This window comes from Bos javanicus, chromosome 22 (genome assembly GCF_032452875.1).
Source record: "Bos javanicus breed banteng chromosome 22, ARS-OSU_banteng_1.0, whole genome shotgun sequence".
Lineage (NCBI taxonomy): Eukaryota > Metazoa > Chordata > Mammalia > Artiodactyla > Bovidae > Bos > Bos javanicus.
In genome coordinates, this window is record NC_083889.1 from 10,834,633 (window position 1) to 10,858,557 (window position 23,925).

Sequence of the window (23,925 nt, forward strand, 5' to 3'; positions counted from 1 at the left end):
CCTCCAGGAAATACATCTCCATTCGCAATAGGACAAAAGACACATTCCTTATCAGGAAAATAATATTTCTTCTAGAAGGTTCCATCGTGGTTTTTGGCTGCACTGTGTGGCTTGTGGGCTCTTAATTCTCTGACCAGGAACTGAACCCAGGCCCCCACAGTGAAAGTGTGGAGTCCTAACCACTGGACTGCCAGAAAACTGAGGAAGGTCCCATCCTTTAGAGTCCCACTCAGTAGTATCCATTATTGGCTGAGCTTTAGCACACAGCCCACTCGTGGCTGAACCAGAGTCTGGGAAAAGCTAATTTTATTATTATTTTACATTTATATTTTTAATAATTTTGTTAGTTCTTTTATTTGTAGCTGTGCTGGGTCTTTGTTGCTGTGTGGGCTTTGCTCCAGTTGCGGTGAGCGGGGCTGCCCTCTAGTTGTGATGTGTGGCTTCTCATTGCCCCGCCTTCTGTTGCACAGCGCCTTCTAGTTGTGGTGTGCGGCCTCTCATTGCCCTGCCTTCTCCTGTTGCACAGCGCCCTCTAGTTGTGGTGTGTGGCCTCTCATCACCGTGCCTTCTCCTGTTGCACAGCTCCCTCTAGTTGTGGTGTGCGGCTTCTCATCGCCCTGCCTTCTGTTGCACAGCGCCCTCTAGTTGTGGTGTGCGGCCTCTCATTGCCCTGCCTTCTGTTGCACAGCGCCCTCTAGTTGTGGTGTGTGGCCTCTCATTGCCCTGCCTTCTCCTGTTGCACAGTGCCCTCTAGTTGTGGTGTGCGGCTTCTTATCGCTCCACCTTCTCCTGTTGCACAGCGCCCTCTAGTTGTGGTGTGCGGCCTCATCGCCGTGCCTTCTCTTGTTGCACAGCACGGGCTCCAGGGCAGCCAAGCTCAGCAGTTGCAGCTCCCGGACTCCAGAGCACAGGCTTCATAGGGGCGCAGCTTAGTTGCTGGGAGGCGTGTGGATCCTCCTGGATCAGGGAACGAACCAGTGTCTCCTGCATTGGCAGGTGGATTCTTTATCACTGAACCAGCAGGGAAGCCCAGAGCTAATTTTAAAAATCCTTTAATTGAAATGTAATGTATCACACTATAATATCTACATACAGAAAAGTATCATGTATTCCATATACAGTTTTCTGAATTTTCACAAACTAAACACAGCTTTCTAACCAGCACCCAAAATCAAGAAACAGAAATTACCAGCTTCCCAGAAACTGTTGTGTTCCTTTCTGTTCTCCTCTCGCACTGGGGGCAGGGGTAACTACTGTTGTGGCTTCTAACACTATAGATTAATTTTGCCTGTTTCTGAGTTTATGTAAATAGAATCAGAAGTGGATATTTTGTGTCTGGCTTCTTTTGTTTAATATTGTTAGTGTTAGGTTCATGTATATTTTTGTTTGTGGCTATTAATCTTTCATTCTTGTTGCTATCTGCTGCTGCTGCTGCTGCTGCTAAGTCACTTCAGTCGTGTCTGACTCTGTATGACCCCATAGATGGCAGCCCACGAGGCTTCCCCGTCCCTGGGATTCTCCAGGCAAGAACACTGGAGTGGGTTGCCATTTCCTTCTCCAGTGCATGAAAGTGAAAAGTGAAAGTGAAGTTACTCAGTCGTGTCTGACTCTTAGCGACCCCATGGACTGCGGCCCACCAGGCTCCTCCGTCCATGGGATTTTCCAGGCAGGAGTGCTGGAGTGGGGTGCCATTGCCTTCTCCGTGTTGCTGTCTAGTATTCCGTTGATGATCAGACAACAGTTGATTTTTCCTGTCTGTTATTGATGAGCATCAACAGTAGTTTCAGGTTTGGCACTGTTTTGAACAGTGCTGCTGTAAGATTCTAGTGCATGTCTTTTGTTGAACATAATTATACATTTGTACTGGATATACAGTGAAGTGAAAGTTGCTCAGTCATGTCCAACTCTTTGTGACCCCTGTGGACTATACAGTCCATGGAATTCTCCAGGCCAGACTACTGGAGTGGGTAGCCTTTCTCTTCTGCAGGGGATCTTCCCAGCTGAGGGATTGAACCCAGGTTTCCCGCATTGCAGGCGGATTCTTTCCTAGCTGAGCCACAAGGGAAGCCCAAGAATACTGGAGTGGGTAGCCTATCCCTTCTCCAGCAGATCAAACTGCTGGTCCACAGAGTACATATGTGTTTAGTTTTAATGTTAATAAATGCTAGTAGTTTTCCAAAATGGATGGCTTTATATCCTCACCAATACTTGGAGTTTTCCATAGTTGTATTTTAGCCGTTCCACTGGATATGTGGTAGTGTCTCATTGTGGTTTTAGTTCATATTTGAGAAGGTGAATGTTTAACCTGGCTGTATTGTTAGCCTGAACGAAACTGGCGTCTGGTGGAAAGGAAGAAGGGAGGATTAGATATCTCTTGATAGATAGTGTTGGATATCTGGTGATGACAGCTCAAGCCAGTCATGGTGCGAAGTGCTTCACATGTCCTCGTGTAGTACTCCTCATGGGCACCCTGGGAGGTGAGTGCTGTTTTCCTCAGTTTACTTATGAAGAAACAGAGGCATAGAGGGGCAGTGTAACTTGCCTAAGGTCATATTGCTGGTCAGTGGTGGAAGGAAGACTTGAACCTATGAAGTCTGGCTGCAGAGCCTGTGCTCTAAGCTACTGCATCGTAGAGCCAGAAGAGTCTGCCACATAAGCTTGAGTATGGTTCTTAAGTAAAGTTTGTCTTTTAGTCTTCTTTCTCTAATACTGATAATCAATGTTTATTGCATATTTGCTACATTATAAGCAATTTGCGTGTACATGTTAACAAATTCAGTCTTTGTGGCATCCTTATGAGGTAGGTAGTATTACTATTACCATCATTATTATTTTTATCATCCCTATTTTAGAGAGGTGGAAACAAAACTCATGAGGTTAAGTAACTTGACTCATGTCTTGAACATTGATTGTGGTGGAACCAGGATTTAAACTTAGGCAGCTTTGCTCGGCAGCCCAACAGGCTAAATCGTGACACTCAGTCACCTTCCTGCCAAGCAGAGTAGATGTGACAGTTACCCAGCTTACGAGCTTCTGCACATAATGTCCTTGACATTGTTCATTAGTCCTGGCTCACCTAAAATAACAGTTATTTCTAGTGCTAGTCAGATTTCTCACTTGTTTGCCCTAGGCAGTTTACAAGGAGATTGTCTGTAGGAGCTGAAAAGCACTTTTTGTGTGGGTCAGAAGTGGCTGGTAATGGAGTAGGCGTAAAGTGGGTCTTCAGGGTTTTGAGCATGAGGGTCCCTCCTGTCCCTTAAGACTTTCTCCACCCTGTCCCAGAAGAGAGGTAAAACTTGCACATTAGGAAAGAATAAATTGCAAAGTACACGAAAATAGAAAAATGAAAGTAAAAACCACCTAAAATCTAACCACTCAGACCCACTGTCTGTTAACTTTTTGTGTTGGTCCTTTAACAGCCTGGTTCTCAAGGTGTTTGTGGACACGTACATACTGATTCAAAACTATACGTAACTACTTTAATCAAAACAACCTCACAGTGTATGTGTCATTTTATAACCTGAGTTTTCCCGTTTAATAATAGTATGTCTTGAACCTTCGTACATACACCATAGTTGATATATCCTCCAGTGGTGAATATTTGGGTTGTTTTCAGTTTTTACTGTTACTAATCTGTGGTAAATCTCTGTGCTGATGAAGAGGGTGAGCCCCTGCTAACTCACACCCTGCCAACTACTATTATTAAATCTCTAAAATCTATAAAGTATTCCTGGTCTGATTTTTTTTTATTGTGTATTAAAGAGACTGTTTCTGTTGTCTTGTAATCTTTGCCTGCACATGGCCTCAGTCTCCTCTGAGCATTTCGTTCCTAGCATCTTTGAGATCTTGCAGTGACCCTGTTGCACTAATGAGAATGAGTTTCTAGGAAACACCTAAAGTACTGACTGCTGTCATGTGAACAAAACAATGCTGCTTTAAATAATGCAAGTTATTGAATTATAGTATTTTCCATGGCTGTTTTACAAAATAATGCATTATCATTAATATGCTAATTAAGAGAATAGCTCTTGCTGATGACTGTTTCTGACATGAGGCTTACTGATCCACGCAGAGGGGCTTGAGCTCAGACTCTGACTGCCCTTCATGATTTTGTAATGCTTATGTTTATTCCCCGAAGACAGTGGTAAGTAGAGCAGAGCCGAATGTCGCCAGTCAGCTCTGCCTTTTGTTCTCTTACTGAACAAAATGGGTTCACTCTGCGTTACCTACCCTCTGCCTGAGAAGAGTGTTAAGGACTGCGCCTCCAGGCAGACTCCAGATTCAGCCACACACTTCACACCTCACAGTACATATCCCCATTTGCGGTCCTGGGTATACACTGTGGTATTGTTGGCCCCTGCCTCCAAGGATCTTAGTTTAGTGGATGAATCTTACAGCGCACAGGTGAGGTCTGCTGGGAAAGCATGGCTTCCTTCTTTTTTACAAATGGGCAAACCGAAGGGAGGTGACTCAGTGAAGGTCATTCCACTGCTCAGTGACAGACCTGGGACCTATAACCCAGTCCTCAGACTCAAGGTCCAGAGCCTTTTCAGAAATAACCGGGCGTCTCTTGTTTTTCAGCAAACAATGTATTGTGTAAAATGTCAGGAATGAAGTTAAATGTGCTAGAGCTTTTAACAGATTCTTGCTGGTGATTAGGGAATAATAGAAGTCTAAATGTGTATTTTAACTCCCATGTTCTGTTGTGTTTTGGTTGTAGTCAAGTGACACGCAGTCTTTTGCACAGAAGCTCCAACTCCGGGTGCCATCTGTGGAGTCTTTGTTTCGGAGTCCAGTAAAGGAATCTCTAGTCCGATCTTCCTCTAAAGAATCTTTGGTACGCACGTCTTCTAGAGAATCCCTGAATCGGTTCGACCTGGACTCGTCTGCTGCCTTCTTTGATCCACCCTCTGATATGGAGAGTGAGACTGAAGACTCACTTGGGAATTTAGACAGTCTCAGCAAAGAGCAGTTGATCCAGTGGTTGCGGAGGACGGAACGAAGGTTGAATGGCTACAAAGGGAAATGTTGTGAGGTAAGGGCATGATTTTTTTTTGCTAGTGTGAAAATTTCCTCCTCATGTTCTCTAATTCATGTTACGGCCTGGTCTTTACGCCTGTCGTTGGCTGAACTGTTGATTCCCTAGCTCCGCTGGATCCTGGTGGTGAGTAGTGTGTGGCAGTATCTAGTTAAAGACGTTCACCGGTGCTGAGGCCCTTTGGCCAGGACTCTTAGTAAAATTTTGGAGCAGATTGTTGCCTGTAGCCTTCTGATTCTCACATTGCTCTTTCTCCACCCTCCCTCTGCTTCTCATTCAGTTGGTGTGAGGTGGGGCCTAAGAACTTCTATTTCTATTAATAGCAGGCTCCAGGTGATGCTTTTGTTTGTGAGACTGATCTGTGACCGTAGTTTAAGTAGTCTTTAGGCGATGGGCTCTAATCCCATTTTATGAATTAGGTATGTGAGGTATGTGTTTAGGTGAGATCCCATTTTATGTGTCTAGGTGAAATCCTATTCTGTGAATTAGGTATGTGAGGTATGTGTCTAGGTGAAATCAAATGTAATATAGTATTTTTATAGTCAAGTTACACTTTATTTTTTAAAAATATATTACCTATATTATTTAGTTTCAACTGCATATGCATCTAATTAGCTTGAATTGTCTATTAAAGGGTTCTTTTGACTTATTTTTTGACTTTCATAATGAGATGTTTTAGCAGAGCTTAGAACAATTAACTGCATTTATGTGGGAATGACTGATGTTATTAATGACTTTTTCTTTATTTTAGCTTGTTACAGCTTATCAGACTCTTCATAGAGAGAAGAAAAAGCTACAAGTAAGTGATTTATTGGCTATTTATATTGATTCATATGTAATTTTAAAATTAGAAAGGATATTGTAATAAGACCCTGGCTTTTAATAATTTTTCATATGACCAAAGTATTTAACCTGTTTTACTATTAGGAATTTTGATGCAGAGAATGAGAGAAGTCTCAAATGTTTTTGCCTCTGGTAGGGATGGGCTTTCTCAAGTATGCAGTATATAAGAAGTTTGGATTTAATTTGCTTGCCTCTCTCAAGTATGTTTCCTGGTGGGTCAGTCTGTAGGCTGCATGTTTGTTTTACTGGTAGATAAATATACAACTTGAAGGAGATGGCAACCCACTCCAGTACTCTTGCCTGGAAAATCCCATGGATGGAGGAGCCTGGTAGGCTACAGTCCAGGGAATCGCAAAGAGTCAGTGGGACACGACTGAGCGACTTCACTTTCAAATACCTGAAGACATCTGTTTCTTATCCTTGTATCAGGGTCCAAAAATAAGCATCCTCTCTTCTGTTTGCTGAGGTTGCTGCTTATAAAGCCCTTGGTTAAGTGTGTAGAGAGCAGGAATGATGATAGTTCTCCTGGTGACTTACTTCTGCCCTGTTCTGTCATCCTCTTCATGGCCAGAAATCTCCCAGCAGGTGTCCCAGGTGATAATTCACATGTCAGAGCTAAGGGGAAGTAGCACTCCAGTTCAGATGGTGCTGTTATTTATAAAATGCAGATGGTCTTCGTTCTTACTGTAGAAGTTATTTAAAACAGTTTAATGTCTTGTCCCATTTAGAGACATTAATTGTATAACCAAAAAATTATTTGTAAAGTGAGTTTTGGTAAACTTTATTTCCCCATGTATATTATTTTCAAATATTTAATTTACCATTAATAATAGTCTGCTTTGAGTACAACATTAAATTATATGACTTTGGTTTGGAATATAACCAGTTGAGAATAGTAACATCAGTTATTTGTTGCTGATTTCACTATTCTAATTGTCCATAACAAGTGTGGAAATTAGATTATTACACATAAAGTATTTAATTTGATAATTTTTTAAACATGTGGTCTATAGAAGTGGGGGAATAGTTCTGATTTAATGCATTGTATTATTAATAATCCATAAACTCATTCTCAAAAGGTCATCTTATTCCTAAGTTCTGTGAGTACCTTGCTTGTGTTTCTTTGATTTGTCTGGTTTTTTGTTTCTAGATGTACATAAATCTACCACTAAGTGGCAGGAGAGAGTTGTGATTGCATAGTTGCAGAAGTAAAGGATGTTGGAAATAAAATTCAGTGATTTGTGATCTTTTTAACTTGATTGTCATTGATATGTCATGTGATTGTTTGAACCAGCTTTTTTTTTTTTTTCCTTTTAAATTAAAGGGTATATTAAGTCAGAGTCAGGATAAAGCACTTCGGAGGATTGGAGAGTTAAGAGAGGTAAGTTGAGAATAGTACTTTGAGAATAGTGACTAAATTTCTCATATTTATCAGGACTGTTTTATGTTTTGGGATAGTTTCATATGTACCCCATTATAGTGAAAACTAGCCAGATCAGCCTACAAGACCAGGAGTCAGTTCTTTTAGTTTTTATTTGTGTGGTTTCCCTAAGATACATGTTGGTGAAATTACAGGCAGACCTTATTTTATTGTACTTTACTGTGCTTCAGAGATCTTGCATTTTTACAGATTGAAGGCTTGTGGCAACCCTTTGTTATCAGATGATGGTATCTTTTAGTAATAAAATATTTTTTGAATTAAGGTATGTGCTTTTTTAATGCTGTTGCACACTAAATAGTTATTTAGTGTAAATAGTGTAAACATGACTTTTACATGCTCTGGGAAACCAAAAGTATTGTTTTATTGCAATACTTATTTTATTGTGTTGGTCTGAAATGAATCCATTATATCTCCAAGATGTTCCTGTAATGACTTAAGAATGGCTTATTTAACAATAGAGTATAATTTGCCTGCATAGACAGTCAGTGACAACTTCTAAGGCTAACCTGTCTCTTAGGTAGTTCAGGCTTCTTCTTGTTTTTTCCTAATCAGCAACCTTTTTACCTTTTTGGTGAAGTAAAACAAGAATTATGTTTCTTGTAATTTGGGAGGAAGGGTGTAATTTTTACAATAAACTATCATATCCAGGCAAATATTTATCATTTGGAGTCATGCTTTGCTAATTTCTGTTTCTGGTCCTACCTTAAGAAGATTCGAAAATATTGGCTTAAATTGGTTAGCGAACAGCATTTTAGGTCTCTGCTATATCATTTATCATAATCATTTTACCATCTTTTAATCATAAACTATAATAGATGTAGAAAATCATGACAAAAATATAGCTTCCACATATGTAGTGACCACTGTGTAGCCATCACCAAGGTCAAGAATGTTGCTGGCCATCCAAAAGCTCCTCTGTGCTTCCCAGCCCATTCACAGCACCTTCTCTTTCTCCAAAAGTAACTGCCATGCTAACTTAAATGTATTTCCTTGTATTTCTTTTAAGGTTTTATCACCTAAGTGCATACCTTGAGATGTTATAGTCTTGCCTATGTAAAAAACTTTTTGATGTATCTTTTAAGTCTCTCTAAGTCTACTTGTCTTCTTCATCCCTCTCTTTTCCTTACACTTAATTTGTGGAAGAACCTGATGATAATTGAGAAGATCCAAAATTGCTCATTGGCCATAATCCCAACATTATAAACCTCGTAGACTTGAAATAACATCATGAACCCCTTATTGTGAAATTCAGACTTAAATTAAAGAAAGTAGAGAAAACCACTAGACCATTCAGGTATGACCTAAATCAAATCCCTTACAGTTATACAGTGGAAGTGACAAATAGATTCATAGGTTTAGATCTGATAGACTGCCTGATGATCTACGGATGGAGGTTCGTGGCATTGTACAGGAGGCAGTGATCAATATCATCCCCAAGAAAAAGAAATGCAAAAAGGCAAAATGGTTGTCTGAGTAGGCCTTGCAAATAGCTGAGAAGAGAAGAGAAGTGAAAGGCAAAGGAGAAAAGGAAAGATATACCCATTTGAATGCAGAGTTCCACAGAATAATAAGGAGAGATAAGAAAGCCTTCCTCCATGATCAGTTTAAAGAAAAAGAGGAAGGCAATAGAATGGGAAAGACTAGAGATCTCTTCAAGAAAATTAGAGATACCAAGGGAACATTTCATGCAAAGATGGGCTCGATAAAGGACAGAAATGATATGGACCTAACGGAAGTAGAAGGTATTAAGAAGTGGTGGCAAGAATACGTATAAGAACTATACGAAAAAGATCTTCATGGCCCAGATAACCATGATGGTGTGATCACTCACCTAGAGCCAGACATCCTGGAACGTGAAGTCAAGAGGGCCTTAGGAACCATCAGTACAAACAAAGCTAGTGAAGGGGATGGAATTCCAGTTGAGCTATTTCAAATCCTAAAAGATGATGCTGTGAAAGTACTGCACTCAATATGCCAGCAAATCTGGAAAACTCAGCAGTGGCCACAGGACTAGAAAAGGTCAGTTTTCATTCCAATGCCAAAGAGTGTTCAAACTACGACACAGTTAACACTTATCTCACACACTAGCAAAGTAATGCTCAAAATTCTCCAAGCCAGGGTTCAACAATAGCATGTGAACCATGAAATTCCAGATGTTCAAGCTGGATTTAGAAAAGCCAAAGGAACCAGACATCAAATTGCCAGCATCCACTGGATCATCGAAAAAGCAAAGAAATTTCAGAAAAACATCTGCTTTTGCTTTATTGACTACGCCAAAGCCTTTGACTGTGTGGATCACAACAAACTGTGGAAAATTCTTCAAGAGATGGGAATACCAGATTTCCTGACCTGCCTCCTGAGAAATCTGTATATAGGTCAAGAAGCAACAGTTATTACTAGACATGGAGCAACAGACTGGTTCCAAATTGGGAAAGGAGTACATCAAGGCTGTATATTGTCACCCTGCTTATTTAACTTATATGCAGAGTATATCATATGAAACGCCAGCATGGATGAATCACAGCTGGAATCAAGATTGCCAGGAGAAATATCAATAACCTCAAATACGCAGATGACACCACCCTTATGGCAGAAAGCAAAGAACTAAAGAGCCTCTTGATGAAAGTGAAAGAGGAGAGTGAAAAAGTTGGCTTAAAGCTCAACAATCAGAAAACTAAGATCATGGCATCCAGTGGAAACAGTGTCAGACTTTATTTTTGGGCTCCAAAATCACTGCAGATGGTGACTGCAGCCATGAAATTAAAAGACGCTTATTCCTTGAAAGAAATGTTATGACCAACCTAGATAGCGTATTCAAAAGCAGAGACATTACTTTGCCAACAAAGGTCCATCTAGTCAAAGCTATGGTTTTTCCAGTGTGATGTGAGAGTTGGACTGTGAAGAAGGCTGAGCGCCGAAGAATTGATGCTTTTGAACTGTGATGTTGGAGAAGGCTCTTGAGAGTCCCTAGGACTGCAAGGAGATCCAGCCAGTCCGTTCTAAAGAAGATCAGTCCTGGGTGTTCTTTGGAAGGAATGATGCTGAAGCTGAAACTCCAATACTTTGGCCACCTCATGCGAAGAACCAACTCATTGGTAAAGACCCTGATGCTGGGAAAGATTGAAGGTGGGAGGAGAAGGGGATGACAGAGAATGAGATGGTTGGATGGCATCACCGATGCGACGGACATGAGTTTGAGTAGGCTCCAGAAGTTGTGGATGGACACGGAAGCCTGACGTGCTGCAGTCCATGGGGTCGCAAAGGTCGGATATGACTGAATGACTGAACTGAATACTATCATCATCAATTATGATTACTGAAATTAGTTAAATGCACTTTTATATGCTATTGCAATCCTTCCAACATTTAAAAATCCTTTTCCATATCTATGCTGTTAGATCATAAAGCATAATATATACATTCTTTTTTTTAAACTCTTGTGGTGTATTTGTTCTACAAGTATAGTTAACGTTCACCAGAAAGAAAAGATGCCCAGCTGTTATACTCGCACCTCCTCCAGCCTCTCCACTGCATGGCCCCTGACCCCTATGCATGGTTTTCTGAATATTAACACTTCTGTGACATGTCTTAGAGGTCAAACTAGAAATGTGGAGTCTTGGGCTGAGTAGGAGTTCAGGTGTTGTTTCTTCTCAGTCACACTTTCTATTATTACTAGAAAAGAGGGTACATTTAGCACTTTGTTGAGGGACAAATAATATGGCACTTTTACCCAAAAGTTTTTTTTAAGTTAAAGATATTTGATACATTCCACTCATCAGAATACCTGGGGAAATAATCAGAAAGATCTTATAAAACTTCTGCATAAAAATGTTAATTCCAGGATTTGCCCGAATTTGCAGACAGTCCAAATGGCCCAACAATAGGACAATTATTGAATTGGTTGTTATGTTTAGTAATGGTACAGAGCCATTTATTATTGTGCTAAAAAGTTCAAATAGTGTAGCTTTACATCAAAGGTCAGTTTCCTAGATACCAAATATATAAGGATGGATAAGACAAAGTCTTTGACCAAATGAAGCTCGTTTTCTAGTGGGTAAGACATAGACACACATACGTATATGCATACATATACAACACACTGTTAGGTAGTAAACAGTTCTATTAGGGGAAATGAAGCAGCATAAAGGATTGAAAGTTGAGTGAGGCCTTTAGAGGGTGGTCACACACTGGTTACTCTCTGAAGAATTCATTATAGGGAATCAAGAATGGAAGTGAGAGCCCTTTAACAGGTCTTACAGCTGTAGTGCTGGTAGGAGTGGTGGCAGGGATAGAAGTGGTGGGAAATGGCCAGACTTGCTATTACTTTGAGCGTTTGCTGATGATTGAGAGGAAAAGAGAGGAGTCAAGATTGACCCCAACACTTTTGGCTTGGGTGACAGTGAATTGCAGCATCATTTGTTGAGTTAGGGGATAGTGAAGAGGAGATTTATTGGGAGAGAAATCAGGCTTCAGAGTCTGGAAGTAGTGTCACATGGAAGAAGGATTAGGGTTGTTCTTAGTGACCCCAAGGATCTAATCAGAAGAACTTTCTGAAAGTGGAAAGTAACCCCTGGTGCTGGGTCCAGTTCTAGAGCTGGTGGGACCCTGTTACAGTGGTGGTGGACAGCTGGCTAGCCACCCTGTAGGCTGTAGTCAGGATGTAAGTAGACAGTTCCTTTATAACCATGGTCTCTATTATTTGTGAAGTTTTTAGTGGTAGAATAAGGTAGCAAGAGGAAGGAGGAGGGGACATGATTAAAAATTCTTTCCATTGTATGCAAGGACTTCTTAAGATGAGATGAAAACATTCAGAACCTGAAAACTGTCATATTAATATAAATCACAGAAGTTTTTGTGGGCTGGGATCTAGTATGGTAGAAAGTAGAAAATTATTTCGGAGAAGGCAATGGCACCCCACTCCAGTACTCTTGCCTGGAAAATCCCATGGACGGAGGAGCCTGGTAGGCTCCAGTCCATGGGGTCGCTAAGAGTCGGGCATGACTGAGTGACTTCACTTTCACTTTTCACTTCCATGCATTGGAGAAGGAAATGGCAACCCACTCCAGTATTCTTGCCTGGAGAATCCCAGGGACAGAGGAGCCTAGTGGGCTGCCATCTATGGGGTTGCACAGAGTTGGACACGACTGAAGCGACTTAGCAGCAGCAGCAGCAGAAAATTATTTGAAAGAAATGAATTTTAAAGAAAGTAAAGGACTGCATTGCTATTAAGGAGATGCACAGCTGTTCCATACTAAAGAATTGTCCTGTGCAGGTTCGTGGGGGACAGTGGCTTTCCAGACTTTGGGATTTCATGGACTGAGAAATTACCTTTGATTTCCTTCCAGAAATGGGGGACCAGAGACTTGTCATAGGGCTACTTTTATTTTTTTCAAGTGAGGACATTGGGAATGAGGAACTAGGTTCTTTTATTGTCATTATTTCATGAAAGAAAATTTTTTTTTAATAACAATTAGGAAGGACATAGTCTCAGGATAAGATACAGTTGTTTAGATGAAAGATCTTTAGGTCTAAGAAAAACCTGTCTTGATCCTAAGACCAGCATTTGGAGACTCCGGCTGTGGGGGAAGGTCAGACCAGTAGTGAGAGGAGCAGACCCTGTGCTGGGAGACCTTGAGGCTGTGTGGGTGTTGGGAAGAGAGGACAGTTAGTACCTCAGCATTTTGAGAATTAGTAAATTTGAAACGATTCAAGAAGAGGGTGTTGCTTATGAGTCCTTGAAAATATTGTTTGAAGAAAAGTTTCTAGAGTTGTGTGAGGGATGGATTAAATCAGATGAAAACTTGAGGTAAGAATTCTCTCTGAAAGCCTACTGAAGGAAATTAATCTTCAAAATTATTAGAGATTGGGATTATGGTTATGTATGGGGAAAAAGGACCTAAACATTGTGGAGAAAGTAACGAAAGAATTTGGTTATATGCAGAGATCGGCAAAGAAAAATAAAATATGACTTTGACTATTTTGAGCTTAGAGAATGAGAAAAGTACAAATCCTAGAAAAAGAGAGGGGTTTGGATGGAATATCCACTGTGTTCCAGGTGTTAATCTCCAGCATTCTAATGAAGCACGTGTCAGGGAGAAGCCCTGAGGACTTGAAACTGAGCCCAGAGGGATAGCTGCCGATAGAATCAATGAAGGACATGGTGGAAACTCTAAAAGACAGGACTATAGGGAGGAGCTCTGCACCTGCAGAAAGCAGGTACCTCACTTAAGGAAGTAATTATTAGAGACTGAGTGGAGAGGTAAAGACCATTGGATTTAGTTAGGGATGCTTATTAATGCAGAGAAGGCAATGGCACCCCACTCCAGTACTCTTGCCTAGAAAATCCCATGGATGGAGGAGCTTGGTAAGCTGCAGTCCATGGGGTCGCTAAGAGTTGGACACGACTGAGTGACTTCACTTTCACTTTTCACTTTCATGCACTGGAGAAGGAAATGGCAACCCACTCCAGTGTTCTTGCCTGGAGAATCCCAGGGACGGGGGAGCCTGGTGGGCTGCTGTCTATGGGGTCACACAGAGTCGGACATGACTGAAGCGACTTAGCAGCAGCAGCAGCTTATTAATGACCTGAGAAAAGCAGTGTTTTAAGTAATGTCGAGAACTTGAAATATCACTGTTTGGTGATCCAGTAGGTCAACCTTTTCATTTGAGGAAGCTTCTGATTTTGGCAATTCATGTATTGGAAAAAGGAAGGCTCTGTTGATTATCTAGTTACTTACTGTATAACCATTCAGTTTTAGATCAAGTGAGTTTAAGATAGCACAGGCAGTAAGATGTCTTAAAGTAGGATAAAGTTTTACCTTTATCTTAAGTAACATTTTTTAAATCCTTTCTACAGAATTGTTAATTCAGCAATGATTAAGGTCTAGAAGTATGTTTTCTCTTCTTGGATCTTTATACTGTTTAAAGAACAGAATTATTTGTTGAGGTAAATACTACTGTTTTAAATGCTAATTATTCTCTAATTATTGTTGCTTATACCTTAAGAGTAATACAGTCTGGGTTGATCAGTTTTTAAGTTTTGAAAACTTCAGGTTCATATTTTTTGTTTTATACTGAAAACTGCCTGTGAATCCTTTATGTTTTAGGAGCTTCAAATGGACCAACAAGCAAAAAAACATCTTCAGGAGGAGTTTGATGCATCTTTAGAGGAAAAAGATCAGTATATCAGTGTTCTCCAGACTCAGGTAAAAAAAAAAAAGTGTGGAATTTTTGGATAAAGGAAAATAAAGGGATTTTGATGGAATATCTGATAGGCTCTAGATTTTTTTTTAAAAGGCCTATTTTAAAAACTCTCTGCTTTTCAACTGAGTTTTAAGGATAATTTTTGATTTATTGTGTTTTCTGGCTAAGATATCACTGAAAATAGCAAATACCAAAATTGGTTGCACTGGAAGTAAATTTGTACTTTTATTGTTTTCCCTCCATTATAGCAAAAATGATACCTTTTACTCTTCCCTTCTCTGTTTTAAAGAAAGTACTACTGCCATAATTTTTTTTTCCCCCTAATGAAAACCTTTTTGTTTTTAGGTTTCTTTGCTGAAGCAACGGTTACGAAATGGCCCAGTGAATGCTGATCTACCAAAACCACTGCCTCAAATGGAACCAGAGGCTGAAGGCGTCACTAAAGAGAACACAGACAGTGATGTAGAGCCAGTAGGTAAGCTTCAGCTTGTCAGGAGGTTGAGTTAAAAACTAGAGGAGGATGTTGAGAGATTCTAGGGCGGGAACTAATAGCCATGGACTGAGGTAGAAGTAAAATGTCCCTGACCCTCATATTTCTAGAAAGATGCGTTAAAAAACAAAATTTAACTGAGTCCATTTAGAAGATCTTATTGGCATAATTCAGTGATTCATGAATTGGGCAGCATCTCCTCTAGCAGATTCAAAAGAGCTCCTGGGAGCTGTACAAAATGAAGGAATGAAAGACTTTTATAGACAGAAGAGAGTGGAACAAGGAAGTTAGAGTAGCAAAGAGTGGATTGGTTGTGACAAGGTCCCTTTCCTTTGGAGGATGCAGGGGTGTGTCAGGCATGTGACCTCTCTAGTGTTGATCAGGTGATTCCTGCTGAACTGGCTTAAGATTCCATTTCTGGGAGAGGTCAAAACTGTAATTAAGTCTCAGTTTGGTGGCTTGGGGCTTAACATATCCCTCCATCTTGGACCTGTTGTCTTGTTTTTAACAGATGCAAGAGTTTTGATGGTTTTGGGGCTTTTTATTTATTGTTATTCGGGAGAAAGTAAGTAAGTGTTTTACTACTTGAAAGTCCATGAGTAGCATACATTTGCATTGTCATTGAAATTCATTACATTATACTGTTTTATTGAGAGTGGTAGCTAGACTTCATATAAAAGGTCAGGTCTGCTCAAGATTAAGGAATATGCTCTTTGTCATATTTGTCGTCTTTTGTTTTTGAGTAATACTGCTTACATATTTCTACTTTAAAAGATCCCAGTATTTGCCCTATTATTTGCTTTCTAACTGAAAAGAAAGAATAGTTAAATTCTGTTTTAAAATCCAGTTGTAGTCCATCCTAGTCTTAGAGACTTTGAGCTATCTATTCAGTAAAATTCCCAGTTTTTGTTTACTAGCTTCCTTGCAAAGAAATTGATGATAAACTTTTGGTCTAGCCAGCACCAGAGCAAAGAGCTGAACAGCCATCTATCTGAGCAGCCAGCCTGTAAGGGCTCTTGAAAAACTCTCTGGCCTGTTTCGTTAATGTAAGGAGGTGGAGAAAGTTTACATGCCAGGACTCCTTTCTGGACAAGATGAGAATGCTTTGGAAGGAATGCTTTACAGATCACTTTGTTACAGGCACTGAGACGTAGGGGGCACTGGCAAAGAGTGAAAGATGGCCATGAGACTGTCTTTTAAGGAGGGTGGATTCAGTTAACTAATGTTAACTCAAGAGTGCTGTGTGTCATTTGGGCTGGGGTGCAACCACGGAAGAGGTGAATGTACTGCTCAGCTCCTTCAGCTACAGATCACACAAACAGCTGCAAAGTAGAAGTTGGGAAGGGCATCCCTCTCTTCTCTGAGTGGCTCAGAGTATAGCAAAGCGTTGGGATGACCATACATTCCTGTGCACTAACAGAATCCAGGGGAGTCCTCAGGTTCTTTACTGACAGCCCCTGTTTATGCTGCTTTACTGTTGACAGTGGGAGATGGAGCTTCTGCTAAAGCAGTGGAAGCACTTCAGCAGAGAGTTAAGCGTCAGGAGAACCTGCTGCAGCGCTGCAAGGAGACCATTCGGTCACATAAGGAACAGTGTGCGCAGTTAACTAGTGAGAAAGAAGCCCTGCAGGAGCAACTGGATGAAAGACTTCAAGAACTAGAAAAGATGAAGGTAAAGAGCGAGTGAGTGTGGCTTACCGTAGCCCAGTGACGGTAGATCCACAGGCCCCAGCGCGGCCTGCACCTCCTCTGGAAGGCCTGCCCCTTCCTCCGTAGACAGCGTGGAGAGGGCCCCCTAGTGCCCCGGGAGTCTACCATTTACCGTCCTTTTGACACATCCTGTGTTCTCTTCTCCTACTAGACTTGTAGGAGTATTCAAATTTAGATAAAATGTTTAGAGTTCGCATATAAGAAGAAACTTTATTAGAGATGGAAATGAATTTTTAAAATTTTTTTAGGAGCTTCATATGGCTGAGAAGACTAAACTTATCACTCAGTTGCGTGATGCAAAGAACTTAATTGAACAGCTTGAACAAGATAAGGTAAAACAACAAAACTTACGATACTAAAATTTGTTGAAGGCCCCCCGCCCCAGTTCATTTTTGGAAGCAATTGGAAGCATTCAGACTTCTGCTTTCCAAAAGTATTATGCCTGCTTCCATGAAAAAAACCTCTTTGTTTTCATTTCTAGATTTATATAACTATTAGTTTTGTATCATGTGAAGCTGAATCTGTGATTTCTTGATCCAGTCAGCATTTTGATTTCTAGGTTAGAATGCTGTTGCAAAAGAAATTTGTTTATAGTACATAACTACTTTTTAGAGAAAAGTTAAATTAGTTACAGTTAAGGCATTACTAAATGTGAATGATGTAAGTATTGTCTTTCAAATATAATGGAAACAGATTGCCCAAAAAGTACAGCAGTGGTAATATATACATTAGCATAAATAAAAATTTCTGAAAATAAACTTTACAGTGTATAGGTGAGATTGGCAGTTTAGAGTTGGGACAGTAGCTTCAGCTATGACAGCAAAGACAACTAAAAAAATTCATAAACAAACAGTTTTGACTAAAGTTTTTCAGCGCCAAGTTCATGGGTCCTTTTTTTTTTTTTTTCAAAGTAGCTTCCAATTAGTTCTATACCATCCACCATGTTTTTTAGTTTGGTACTTAAAGCTACAGATTTTAAGTGACCATATGATTAAGAAAGTATCAGAGCTGTTCTGCTGTTGAAATGTATTGTCAGTCTTTTCATTCTGTCCACTTTACTAGATTATATTCCATTAACTTCATTAAAAAAAAAAACATGAAAAAAAAATATTCCATTAACTTCGTAAAGACTTTGCTTAAAAAAATTTTTGAGAAAATTATTATAGGAAATACGGAGATTAATAAAAGGAATTCCTGTGAATCTATCACCCAACTTCAATGCTTAACATCTCATGGCTAATTTTGTTTCATGTGTATATTCCCAGCTGCCAGTATCCTCATCCTAGGATTGTTTTAGAGCAAATCTAAGAAATCTTTATCATTTCTTCTATAAGTATTTTAATATGTCTTTTAAAATAAAGGACTATTTTTATTTTTATAAAAATATAATGACATTATTATAATCACATCTAAAAATTTAATAGCAATTCCTTGATAACAGTCAACTATCTCAGCAGTTTCAGATTTTCCCTTTTGTCTCATACACTTTTGCTCTTTTTTGTGATGCAGAATCCAAATGAGGTTCTTTTATTGCAGTTTGATGTTGTGACTCTTAAGGCTTTTTTAAATCTATAGGTTCCACTGCTCTCTCTTTCTATCTCTTTTTTTCCACTGTGAGTTGGTTTTTGAGGAAACTGAAGGCTCACAATTTTGTTTTGAAATTTGTGTAATAATTCCCCTCTTACCTGGTTTTTAATCTGTTCATTAATATTAGCTGTCTGGAAGAGTCAGACCCTAAAGCAAGAGTTGACAAACTCTAGAAGTAAGGTTAATATCATAAACTAGCTGTCACAGAGTCTTAGTTTTCAAGAGACAAGTTGAACTACACTTTTTTTTTTTGTTAGTTGCAAATGACTGATTTAACATCTACTCTTTGATTATATTTCCCCCTAGCAACCTTCATTTCTTGTGTAGATTATCCAGAAAGTGGGAAGACAGTTAGCAAATTGGAGGAATGGGATTGCCCCACTGACAGTAATAAGGAGTGGTGTTGGGACCAGAGATTGTCACAAGAGGAAAGAGAAAAACCAGGTAGATCTATACCACAGTCTTGGTCCATCCAGTATGGCAGCGGTGACCTTATACTCTTGGCAGCCTTTGGGTCTTCCCCCATATTAGAGCACAGTTCAGTAATCATGGTTGGTTGTGAGCCAAGTACAAAAGGCTGTATTTTGTTGATTTATTGTAAACTGTTTACTAAGACAGGGAAAATTATAGTAAGCATTTATGAAAAGATGATAAATCTTTTAACTAAAATGTGTTTTTAGCAGTTTCAACTATTATTAAAACAATTTTTATATTAAAAATACCCTGATATGCCAGGTAACTGAAGTTACTGTAGTACATAGTGTAGTGTATACTCAGGACACAGACTTCAGTTTGTGAAATACTGAAATAATTCTTATGCTCTACTTAGTAAGAAACATTATGTTTTCTGCCCTTGAAAGTAAGTTTGTTGTGTGCTCTTAATAATGCAGTTTTGTTATGCAAATGCTTTAGAGTCTGCACTTCTATTTAGGGAATGGTAATAGCAGAGACAAAACGTCAGATGCATGAAACCCTGGAAATGAAAGAAGAAGAAATTGCCCAACTTCGCAGTCGCATCAAACAGATGACTACCCAGGGAGAGGAGTTACGGGAACAGAAAGAAAAGTCTGAAAGAGCTGGTAAGAAATCAGGGGTTACTTGTTTTATATTGGAACTCAGAAGTCATGTGAAGTGCTTGACTAACCAACATTTAGAAAAATTAGTTAAATATGGATAAAAACGTTCAACTCTAGAGCCTCTTTATAAAGATACAGTAGACTGTTCCTTAGAAGAGGCAGGGCTTGGTAAACTATGGCCTGTGCTGGTAATGCAGCTCATGCTTGGCCTAGAACCCTGCAAAGCCTACAGTATTTATTATCTGGCTCTTTGTGGAAAATGTTTGGTGACCACTGCCTTGGACTATCAAAATTTAGGTGTACATTTTGGAACAGCCCAGGTAGGCACAGTGTGGTACATACTAAATAACTGCTACCTTATGGATGCTTGGGGATAAACAAAAAGTATAAGATACAGTTTGCTTTTTTTAAGAGAATGATGGAATAATTCAGCATTGTACATAGCAGCATTATGTTCTGACCCAACAAATGCTAGGCTGTGAAGTGTTGAGACCAGCACAGTGTTCAGCAGGGTATGATACTAAGTAATGCAAGACAAGAAAGGAGAGGTGCGTGATAGAGGTGAGAGTAAGTGAATGGGACCTTCAGGTTTGTGAGGATGGGAGTTTTGAGTTGGGCCTCAGACAGTGAATAGAGTGGGCCTACACAGACAGGCGGGGGCAACACGCATTTCAGGTTCTAGATCATAAGCAGGCACAGTGACCACAGGTGGTGTGTGTCAGCTGGAAATCATTCTTGCTGAAGTGGAAAATGAAGTTGGATGTGAAGGAACTGACTGTTAAAGTCTGTAAAGATACTGAGTAGCTGAGTTTAGACTTTGGTGTGTTTTCCATGTTAGGAACCAGTAATAGGAAAGTATAAATGTGATGGAAACCAGTTTTGTATGTAGAAAAGAAATGAAGTACAAAGTTGAACTTAAGAGCAAAGGTAGAAACCCAGGTTTTGGGAACTGAGAGCTTTGGCCGCCTTGTCTAGGATGGTGGGTTTGGGAAGAAGAGGAGGGGTTGATTCTGCAGAATTTGGTATCCAGCCAGCTTGAAGGGGCAGAAGAAAAGTAGGAGTCTAAGAAGACATCAGCGATTTAAGGTTTGAAGACTGAATGAATCACATGACGCCAGAATAAAGGAAGTCTAAATGGGGACACTGAGGAATGGAGTGAAATGATGAGTTTGCTTAGATTCTCTGAATTTAAGCCAATTATGAGCTTTCCAAATGGAATTGACTTGTAGAAATTTGGAAATAAGAAATTGGAGCATCTTTCTGGAGTCATTAGCCTAAGGTTGAAGGCTATGGTTCAATTTACAAAAGAGGCTGATTTCCCTGAAAGACTGCTTTCCTGGCAGCAGCAGCAGCGGTGGCGCCTGCTGCGGATGGCCGGCAGTTACTTTATGCGAGGCTCTGTCATGAATGCCTTGCTTGTAGTCACTCATGTATGTATTTGTATTTAATCCTTAAAATTTCTATGACATGTGTATTACTTTTATTCTTATTTTACAAATAAGGAATGAGACAAGAAAACTTAAGAAGGTAGAAGTTAAGTAACTTGCTTAGATTCACCCACAGAAACTAAATGGGTAGTCAGGATTTGAATCTGGGGCATTTTGCATCCGGTGTCTGGGCTGTTAACATAGAGATCTTGCATTTGGTGAAGAGAAGTAAATGAGAAGAAAAAAATTAACTTGGGACATCATAGGAGTTGTGGAAACTTAGGCTTCTGGGGAATATAGGAGGCATTTCCAAAAATGCAGAAGGTGGGATGAAGATTTTTTAAAATTTCTTTTAATTTGCATGAGGATTCAATTCCTAGAATGCAATTTCAGAAATGATTTTAGAAACCAGATTGTAAGGTTTAAGGAGAGGAATGGGTCTGAATGGGAGGGGTAGTTGGTTCACACTAGATGTGCTCCAAAATATCTTCTTGAAGTTGTTTTAAACCTAAGAAGATTTCCCTTTAGAGAACATTAGTAGAAAAATCTCTCAGGTTATAATCTCTAACAACTTCCTGGAAGCAGTTGGAGACTTGTGAGATGCTGTTAAACACTGGTTTCTGTGAACGGAAGAACCTACTGCAAAGTCTCAGCTTCTCATGTCAAGCCTTTTCATTTTTAGGATTGCTTTTGTTGACTGTTGTAGCCAGCTGAGAGAAAATAATGCTGGTGAAGGGTTTCATTTCCTTTTTAAATTGAGGTATATCTTGATGAGGGGATAGAAATCCATGAATAACAAATAAATTGGGGTGAATGATGAAAAGGCAGGTGAAACATACAGTTAATTCATATGTAGGATAACAATTTCCCAGGCTGCTGTTGCAGTCAACGGTTTTGTAATATAGTCCTCCTCCTCTTACTTCTCTGAAACGCAGGTATATTTTGTCTTGACTTGTTTATTTTTTAGTTGAGGTTTAGTTGATATATACGTTTCAGGTATATAACATAGTGATTCACAATTTTAAATGTTGTATTCCATTTATACGCAAAATATTGGCTGTATTCCTTGTGCTTATACATGGTAGTTTGTACCTTTTATGTATTTTGTCTTTAAATATGATTTTCATAAAACTGTTTATAAATATTTCATAGCCTATAAGTTTAAAAACTTATCTGTTTATAGTACTGTCAAAGTATTTAAAATTAATAAATACTTAAAGAGAGAATTAACATTTATAGTTATTTAATAGAAATATTTACTTTGGAAAGTCTTTGGATAACGAGTGCTTTTATAGATATTTTTGAAATTATATTTGTAGTCATAATTATTGGGCTTATGATAGAAAATTGTAGCATACTGATTCCATATGAGGATGTTGTCCTTTAAAATCTATAATGAAACTTGGTTTTGTGCATCAACTGAATTTCATCTAATGGTTTTAGTTTAGTCTGAACAGAATTGTTCAAATATAATATGGTTCTTGGTTCACCTATAAGTGATTATTCCAATTAACAGAAAAGTCCAAATTTAGTACTAAAAGTAAGAAAATGTCTTTGTAAAGGAAGTAGAGTTTCTGTAGTAGCATATGAATATCATCTGGCACTTGGAGAATTTAGTTTCTCTGTTAAATGTTTGTCTTTCTCTTAGATTTAAAATTCAGAGGCTAAACAAATGGTTAAGATTTTTAGAAGTAAATGTGTAGATAAAATAATGATCAAAGAATCTGAACTAATGCATTTTTTTTCTAATGCATTTTTTATTGTAAAAAATTAATTTATATATTTAGCAGTTCTTGACATGTGGGTATTTGCAGACAAATAACTAATTTTGGGGGCACACTTATTCTGGAGGTCAAATCAGCTCAAATACATTCCTCACTACTTTTCTTGGAAAACAGTCTATTGCACTGCTTCTCACAGTTTTTCTCAACAAACTGTGATGCTTCTCATATGTTGGAGGACAAAGGAAATCTGAGTGTCTCTGATTTTAAAAAGAATAATACTATCATAAAATACTTAGACTGTGGGTGCATGGTAACACACCTGCTTGATGTTGTATCAGCCTGTAGTACTTACTCAGTTCAGCCCTACAGTGGAACTGCTGGGCGTGTTTTCTGAAGCACAGTACTGTAGCACTTTTGTGTTGTTAAAATTACTTATTTCAGTGGATAAAGAAAGCCAAAAAAGAAATATTTTTGTTACAAGTGTTGTACAACACTGTTGATAGTATTCCTTTCTAGGTGTTATTTTAAAATAGATGGTCATATCATCAAGTAACCAGATTTTAAATTTGGAGAATTCTCAGCTTAAATATGTAATGGTGTTTTTTCAAGTGCTGGGTATTACTACTAATTGTCTAGAATATTATCTCTTCAGTTCAGCACCTGTAGAGAATGTTAAGTTCACACTAAGTCTTGGCTATTTTGTATGTGCGTATGTTTTTAACTGCAATAGGAGGTAGAGTAGCTGGCTAATCATTAATGTAGTATATTACAAAAAACAAATTGGGAAATAGAGAAAATGAAAGCACATCACTGTTGTTGCAATACACTTCCATTTAGTCTTTCCATAATCCTTATTTTATATAGTTGTGATCATAATTGTCCATATAATTTTGTATGCTCCCTTTTCTTTATTTAGCATTATATTAGGAGAACTTTTCCATGTTGCTAATGTACTAACATATTTTAATGGCTTTATCAGAATGCATGTACATCGTTAACCATCTCCCTGTTGATCAGCACTTAGATTATTTTCTATTTTCATTATTATGAATAATACTATAACAACTTTATAATATAGCTTATTCCATCTTTGAATTTTTTTTCAGGATAAAGTCTGACCCATAAATTTCTACTCTTTTTTGTTAGTTATTTTTAAATTATTTAAATATAGCCATTATAAAAGAAAACCCGCATCGTAGTATTAACACCTTCCCCCCATTGTTTTTGCCTACAATTCTGCAAAATGAGTAAAATATTCTGCTTGGATTAGGAAAGTTTCCAGAGTGAATTAACTTTCATAAACCCTGTGTCCTTTTCATGTACCCTGTTTTTGCTGAAGTTCTGTGTTTTATATGATTGGCTGCACTTTAAAATGTAGATTAACTC

At 38.8% G+C, this 23,925-nt stretch overlaps 1 protein-coding gene across 14 annotated transcripts in view; it reads left to right on the top strand.

Annotated features, from left to right (window-relative positions):
- GOLGA4 (golgin A4) overlaps positions 1-23,925 on the top strand; it is a 124,343-nt gene that overhangs the window by 37,062 nt on the left and 63,356 nt on the right. For 11 of the 14 annotated variants that reach the window (XM_061395895.1, XM_061395889.1, XM_061395893.1 and 8 more), the window contains 8 exons: positions 4,721-5,035; positions 5,790-5,837; positions 7,206-7,262; positions 14,429-14,527; positions 14,871-15,000; positions 16,500-16,687; positions 16,974-17,057; positions 19,244-19,391. In XM_061395895.1, the coding sequence (XP_061251879.1) occupies positions 4,721-5,035; positions 5,790-5,837; positions 7,206-7,262; positions 14,429-14,527; positions 14,871-15,000; positions 16,500-16,687; positions 16,974-17,057; positions 19,244-19,391 (1,069 nt within the window). The remainder of the gene's footprint in view (positions 1-4,720; positions 5,036-5,789; positions 5,838-7,205; positions 7,263-14,428; positions 14,528-14,870; positions 15,001-16,499; positions 16,688-16,973; positions 17,058-19,243; positions 19,392-23,925) is intronic. The other 3 variants (XM_061395900.1, XM_061395892.1, XM_061395890.1) reach the window with 2 other exon arrangements.